Below are 8,137 nucleotides of genomic sequence, written 5' to 3' on the forward strand. Positions count from 1 at the left end.
GGAGATTGATCCAAGAGGTGATTCTAAGAATCTCCTGGCAAAATCATTTCCACCGTCTTCACAATGAAGCTCTTGTTATTTTTCACTAATATGGGGCTCTGTAATTATGCCGATTAAATTACCATAGTAATCAATGAGCATTAAGGCTAGCCAGGATCCAGGATCTTATAGAAAATACCATTACAATTATTCATCATTTTAATTACAACCATAGCTTATGAAAGCAGAGAGGACAAGAAATCAATTAATAATGATGAAGTAGCGAGGTGCTATCTTATCTTGTAACTGCTGCATCCTGAATTCAGAAAAGACCAATATTCCCAGCAAAACCAAAATCATATGCTCTAGGAATATTAATGGACTCAGATCCAACCTGATCACTACTGCGACTGGTCTCAAATTTATGATGGGCATTATTCATCATAAAGAATGATGAAGAATTATTAGCAATACTAGTAGTATTACTAGACTCCATCCAAATCCTATTGGCTTGTTCATTCACATTCTTCTTGAGCTCCTCCATTGCAGCCTTAAGTATTCGAAGCTCATCCAGTCCAAGTTCATCAACTGGGTTTTCCCACCAACACTCGCTGGTTTTGCTCAATTTATCAAGCGATTCACCACGTTTTCTCTCAGTCTCGATTTGGTTCGAAATCCTTGTTAGGTGCATGTTGAGCTCATTAGCACTAGCATTCTTGTGAGCCTCACCAAGCTGCTGACAAGGGTCTGCTAGGGAAATATTAAAATTAGGGCTTCGAGCAAGAAACCGGTCAATGAGGGAGTCAACCTCCGGGTGGCCGAAGGAGTAGGGCTTGTTGGCCGGAGAGAAGGCTACGATTGCAACCTCAACACCGCAAAGTGTGCAGAGCTCGCTGGCCTTCTTGAAGAGCCCCGATCGCCGCTTGGAGAATGTGACTTGTAAATTGGCTCTCTTGGCTATTTTAGCAATAGGAATCTTTTGGCGACCTTGGCTAGATTTGTTGGTCTTCTTCATCATCATAGTAGCAACTTGGAGGTTACGACTGAATACAGTGATATGGAAGATAGATAAGGTTCTTTCTCGTCAAATTTGTGAAGGTTCGGAAGGGATGAAACATGTATATATAGGTTCATCATTTACTCAAATTATTACTCTTTATGATAGCACTTATGTTGGGAATATTTATGTCCAATGTAGTCTTAACGCTCAGTTACTGTATATGATTAAACCAAGATCGATCTTTGGAAGTTATGATCTTATTCACTTAAACGTATATATAATTATAATTAATTACAAAGCTGTAAACTAATTAACTGATTAATGATTGATATAATAATATAGAAAACTAGCTATAAGACTTTTGGTACGTATGTCAACGTGATTTTTCTTTAGTGAAAGTCAACGTACATGATCACATAATGCATGAACCACTCCCATGGGTATGCTTAGTAAATAACAGACCCTATTCACTTCAACAATGAGAAACTGAAACAGCTAGGATTCTCGATCTTCTTCTGCAATAAAAAGGGAAAGGATTAAAGGGTGGTATTAAGCAGATGACAGGATATAATATATCAGTTGTTAGAAACTGATTGATGAGGCTAATAATGAACTATATATTGTGATCGATCTTTTATTTTATTTTATCAGAATGAAGGACAATGAACTATTATGCGTTGGTGTCTTGAGTTTTGGTATTTAATTATTTGGTTTCCCTGCTGTATGGTATATATTACACTTCCAACAATAATAGCCAGATCACTGAAAAAGAAAAATAATCCCAGCGGAAGCAAGAATAAGAACCCTCCAGCTAGGGATAAAGAAGGAAGAGCAGATCCCACCATGCAAGGGAACGCATTCCTACCTGCATGCTTAGTTGTGGCTTCTTCGTTTAAATTTTAGTAGTATACATATGAGAACTAAGTGTGGGATCCATGTTGTTCAATGTTCATTTACAGAACCAATTTTAATGTCTCTCTGAATGAGGTTCCTCGATCATAGAGCATTGACAGCAGAGAATTGCCATAGTTGGATGAGTCTTGGAGAGGGGGTTCTTGGTGGAGAAACGTCAGAGTTGCAGTTTGTTTTCTTAACGGAAAAGTTTCATTAATAATTTATCTATTGCATTAATCTAAGAGCAATAAGTGCCTCGTCGATTAAAAACCTTGCTTGATCGGAGCTAAGTAAAAAATAGCACTACTCTAATTACATTAACAAGACATATATGTGAGCTAATAATATATCTTCATGCAACGGAGATCCGGCTTCCTTCCAATTTCTGGTGCCAAGAATAGTAGATAAAGCCTCTTTTGTCCAAGATTGAGTAGCTCCATTGCATTTTCTCGGAATTTTCCTCCATGTAACTTTGGCTTCATCGGTTTGACTTCATCAAATATCGAACCTGGCCCCCATGCATCCTAAGATCAATCCCCTGATTATTGAATGCTGAAATCACATTTATCGCATCGCTTTCCACTTTGACATTTCATAAACCTTCACTCTAGCAGAACCTCATTCCGGCCATTACATCACAGCGAGTACTTCTGCAGCATGAAGGGTAACTTGACCTGTGAAAGAATGTAGGAGAGCACCCTTCAGTTTTTTCTTTTTCATTTCTCACAATTAACTGCTCCTATCCCAGTTCTTCTTCTTCGAATATCCCAGGCTGCTTCTACATTTAGCTTCAACTTTGACTGGTCTTGTGGTCTCCAATAATCCGAGTTTGGTGGAGTGTATTTATATGCTGACTTCTGGCCTTGGTCTTGTACTGCATGCAGTATGCAGTATAAAACTATAATTATAAAAGCCATTCCTTTGCTTGGTTCACCTTTTGTAACTTCTTCTTCATTTTCTAGCATTTCTGTTCTCCCATATCAGCTAAACAATTACTGAAAATAATAACAACTCCCCTTGCGATGCTGTCTCAGCTACGTACGTGAACAAATAGGTCCAGAAATGTAGGTTCTCTCCATTGCTTGTACACCCCAGATAACAAGCCATCTTTCCAAAACTTTCCTTAAAGCTGAAAACCAGTGGACAATTGTGTGATTTGTGTCCACATCGAAAGCATGCTGCATCTATCAGTAGCAATATGTATTTGATACAAACTCTCCGCACAAGTTACATAAGCGTGGCAAGCTCTTCAAATTAAGAAAACCTTCATTTTGTTCACCACCATCGACTTCTAGATCTTATATCCTAAACTGTCTACCCTATTGTGAGTTGAGCTGCCATTTCCGCCAAGGCCCCCAAATGCCCTATGTTGTAGTTCCATAGCAAGCCATCAGCCTGACTTCATTGATTAGTATCCATCTCTTAAAGCTACAACATATATGTTAAATGTACACGAAATAGAATTGGTATGCGGCTTGCTCGATATTCTGTTCATGTAGGTTATGATCGAGTGTACTTGGTTCTTGCATATTCGCGTGCATCAGATGTCTTCTCGGATGAACTTTTACGAAAAATTGCACATAATTTTCTACTAGTAAAACACTTAATGAGGAGAAAAAAGAAAAAAAAAAGGAAAAAAAAAAAAACCTTGCTGCACCTCAGATTCAAAATCATACATGTGTTCCTTCCATTTTTAGCTTACGACATGAAAAAAATTTGACCCACAAAAATGCAAATTCCAATAGAAGAATAGCATACATATTTCTAATGAATAGTCTGTGCCAATGTCATTGACGTGCAACAAAAGTGTCTACATGCATGGAACTAAAAGTTCTGGCTGAAATTGTTTTTTAGGTATAATTACTGCAAAAAATAAAGATGAGTAATTATTTTATGGTCTCGGACTACATATAACGTTATCATGTGGTGGTCTGGGTCAATCATATTACTCGAATATGATGGAGATCTTGCATGGAGTGAAAAAATAAATAAATTAAGAAAACTAATTAGAAATAAGTACAAGTCATATAGATCAATGACCATTGATTGGAACTCTACTGTGAGTGATTTCATTTCAGGTAACCAATGGAACAAAGCCAAGCTGTTAAGCTGCCTGAACCAGGGAATAGTGAAACAAATTATGGGAATCCCTATTCCAATCAACAATCAGGGTGACTCCTTTGTTTGGGGACCAGCCTCAAATGGTAAGTTCTCTATTAAATCTGCCACTTGGTTACAATGTATAAACTCTAAGAAACATCCTCATGAGATAAATCTTATAAACAAAATGTGGAAACTTAATCTTCCTCCCAAACTTAAGATGTTCAGTTGGCTCCTTCTTAGGGGTAGGCTCAAAACAAAAGACAGATTGTCAAGATTTAATCTTATCAATGACAATAGTTGCTCTCTATGCAACACAGACAATGAAACAGCTAATCACCTCTTTCGTGACTGTTCTACTCAATGGAAATCTGGATTCTGGAAACTTAATAATATTTACACTCCTTTTAACTGGAGTGCAGGTTACATAAGTGTCTTTAATTCCCTTTTCTTAAGGAATAACTATGACAAAGATTTGTTTATGAAGATACTAACTAGTTGCTGGAAAATCTAGAAAGCCAGAAATGATTGTTCTTTCAAGAGCATCAGAACTCATCCATGCTCAATTATTGCAGCTGCGGCTGCAGCCTTAAAAAATTACTTGGACCACAACCCAAAGGAGCAACGAGGAGCAAACACAAACAACCTTGGTGCAATCATGTGGCACCCTCCTCCAGCTACTTCTATAAAGATCAACTTAGATGGCTCTGTGTCCAGTAACTCTACCGCCTGTGGCTTTGTTATTAGGGACTCGATCAGAAGGCAATCCTTTAGCAGCTGCATCAACGAATATTGGAAAGACATCAGTCTCAACATTTGAAGCTCCAGCCTTAAGAGATAGCCTTTAGTTGGCTGCAAGGAGAGGAGTAAGAAACATCCAAGTGGAAGGAGATTCCAAACTCGTCATAGATGTTGTCAATAACAAGATCCAACCACCCTGGAGAATCATGCAGATCATAGAAGACATCAAGAAGCTTTCAAGAAGATTTAATTCGGTCTCTTTCAATCACATCTTGAGAGAAACTAATTTTGTAGCAGATGCGTGTGCTAACCTAGGCCACAACTGTAATGGAGAGAAAGTTTGGGAAAATTGTCTTCCCCCGAGTGTATCAAAAGCTGTACTCTTCGATCGCTTAGGATCAGGGTGCCCTAGAGGTGCTTGTATTTAACTTATTTTTGTTAGTTTCTTATTTAAAAAAATGACATCAACCCGGACCACCACGTGTATAATGGTCCGAGACCATGTTATAATTTTTCCACAAAAAAACTCATTGCAATAACGGAATTACCTCATTATCATCTGCTAAGATCTAAATCTATTGAGGTTAGTTATACTTAACTAAGTAGAAATTTATCGAGTACATAGATGAGCGGAAGGAGTAGAAACCCTAATTACGAGAAACAATTATATCTACTAAGTGATTTGAAAATAATTTGTTTTATTGATTTTCTGACTCAAATCTTAGGGTACGTACATACACAAATCAATTTAACCCTACTAACTACATGAAACAATAACGAACTGAAACCAGTACATTTACATGTACCTTAGGACAAACACCTTGAATATGAATTCCTTTATTTTCTCTGCCAAACGGCATACAACAGCAGTCTTCTTCATATTATCAAATAAACTAGATTGACCAGTACATATTACCGAAACACCAATACAAAACCAACAGGAGAATCACAACCACAATTTTAATCAACAGAAAAGCATAACATGAAATTGAAAAATGTGTATAATAATCTGATCAATGAGTCGATCAAGTTCTTCAGAAAAAGCGACCATATCCTGGATTCCATGCATGAGGATGGGGATGAGTAGGCATAACAGCCATTCCATTGAACCCACCATTAGGGATCAGAGTTGGATGACCAGAGCTACCTGCTGCGAAATACGAATTAGGGTTTGTGGTGGTCTGAATCAGAAGCCTATCAACCTGCTTAGCCACAGCCTTCTTCAGCTCCTCTAGAGACCCCCCCAGCTGCTCACAATGTGACATCTCCATCTTCTCAATAGGAGACTCCCACCAGCAATTCCCCTGGCTCGCCCTCTGCACCCGGTTCAGCTCCTCTCCTCGCTTCCTCTCGGCCTCCAGCTCGTTGGAGACCTGAGTCAGCTCGGCATTGAGCTCCCGAACGTTAGCGTTGCGGTGAGCCTCGATGAGCTGCATGGTGCCCGAGTTCTGGTGGTGGAGAGGAGGGTTTCGGGTGAGGAAACGGTCTACAACAGTCTCCACGCAGGGGTGGCCGAAGGAAAAGACCTTCCTACCAGGTGAGAATACTATGATGGCTATCTCAGCGCCGCAGAGCGTGCAAAGCTCGCTGGCCTTCTTGAAGAGACCAGAGCGGCGCTTTGAGAAAGTCACTTGAAGGTTGCTGTCATTGGCCATTTTGACCATCTCCACCTTCTGACGACCCTTGCTTTTCCTCACCATGGCTGAAACCTACAAGACTATCAAGCTCTTGGTCAAGAGATTGAGATGTGTGAGAATTGGGAATGAGAGAGGGGGTATATATTAGGACTTCTACATAGAAATTCACAATGTTGGTAGGTAATCACAATTCCAGATTCACTATGAATCACGCACCAAATGCAATGTCAATTCTTATCACGTAACGAGTCCGTAGACCTCGTCTGTCAAGTTATGCGGTTCACCTATGCTGTCTAAAATGGTAGCTTCATCTACCATTGTTCTCCGAAATAACTATTTCTTACTTTTCCTTTGCTGTCAGTACTTTTACTTGTATGAATGTAGTTACTAATATACTAGTTTGAGAGAATTTAGAATCTTTTTGCTTTTAGCAAACATGGTATGCTCTTCACGGATTTTTGACAGTCAATACCAGTCTTAACCGGTTACACTGATTGCTTATTCATCACATCTGGATGCATTGCACTAGCGCAAATGTTAGGAAGTGATAATTAGGTAGATAATCCTATCCCCTTATGGTTTTGGTGAATTGCCAAATAAGCTCGATAAGTTATAAAACCAGAGAATACAGAGTAAATTTTGCATCATACATAATAGAATATTCGCGCCTATTTGAATGGAGGAAAATTGAAAAGGAAATCGATCTTATAATCTGAGATATGATCCTAATTAGGGCTATATGTGTTATATATAAATATAATTGTAAAGTAATGGGTAATCTGGAGATGTTTTTCTTAATAGGGAGCATTCGCCCACACCACAATGTGGTCTCATGATAAGAAAACGTTTGTTCTTTTTAGGTCATCTAACGTTCATCAAACAAAATATCAATTGAATTGGAATTAAAATGTTATCGAAGAAACGTAGTGACGCAGACGGAATGATCGGATTGATAAACTAGGTTTACCAGCAATAAACCTAAGCAAAGATTCTGGAGTCCACCAGAGATAAAAAGAGAATACTCTCAAATTTATTGATAAAAGATAATAGATAAGTTATGCAGCCGCTTGCGGCTGTATAAATAAGATAAAAGTAACCCTAGGGCAACTAACAATGAAACCCTAAAGCCCATGGGTAAAAAGAAAACAACCCAAAAATAATTAGGAAAACCAAAAAGCCGAAAATTAGAAAAATGCAGTTTTGAGGCCCTAAACGATCCCAAAAGCCCAAAAAATGCTACAGCTCATGGCTTTGCCATGAGTCTTGCTCGTGGCGCGATTCCCTTTCCGGAAAGGTAAGGTGCGTCCCAATCGGACTCCGAGCTGTTTCGCGTCTACTAGTCACTTTTCGTTTTCCTCCTTTAGCACGATCCAATTGTTCTTCAAATTGGGCTGTCATCCATTCTGCATCAGTCTCCTCCACCTCCGAAGAACTCGACCCCGAGTTCTCATCTGGATAAAGGACCTCATCTTCACGAAACTCATGCAGGTCAGCCACATTAAATGTGTTAGAGATACCCATGGAATCAGGAAGGGCAACAACATAAGCATTGTCGTTGATCTTCCGCAGCACCTTAAAAGGACCATATTTTCTGGGCTTCAGCTTGTTATAGGTACCAACAGGAAATCTCTCCTTCCTCAGAAACACCATCACGTCATCACCCTCTTGGAACATTTTTACTCTGCGATGTTTATCAGCTGCAGCTTTATACTTAGCATTAGTTGCTTCCAGCTTAGCCCTAACTTCATCTCGAACAGCCTGCACATCTCTAGCCATGCCTTCAGCA

At 39.2% G+C, this 8,137-nt stretch overlaps 2 protein-coding genes across 2 annotated transcripts; both read right to left on the reverse strand.

The window, feature by feature from the left end:
- Positions 1-301: 301 nt before the first annotated feature.
- LOC133737049 (agamous-like MADS-box protein AGL62) lies at positions 302-997 on the reverse strand. The gene has a single exon (XM_062164681.1). The coding sequence runs from the start codon at positions 995-997 to the stop codon at positions 302-304; it is 696 nt and encodes a 231-aa protein (XP_062020665.1).
- Positions 998-5,748: 4,751 nt separating this feature from the next.
- On the reverse strand, positions 5,749-6,414 carry LOC133735963 (agamous-like MADS-box protein AGL62). Its single transcript, XM_062163402.1, has one exon. The coding sequence runs from the start codon at positions 6,412-6,414 to the stop codon at positions 5,749-5,751; it is 666 nt and encodes a 221-aa protein (XP_062019386.1).
- Positions 6,415-8,137: the final 1,723 nt, after the last annotated feature.

This window comes from Rosa rugosa, chromosome 3 (assembly GCF_958449725.1).
Source record: "Rosa rugosa chromosome 3, drRosRugo1.1, whole genome shotgun sequence".
Lineage (NCBI taxonomy): Eukaryota > Viridiplantae > Streptophyta > Magnoliopsida > Rosales > Rosaceae > Rosa > Rosa rugosa.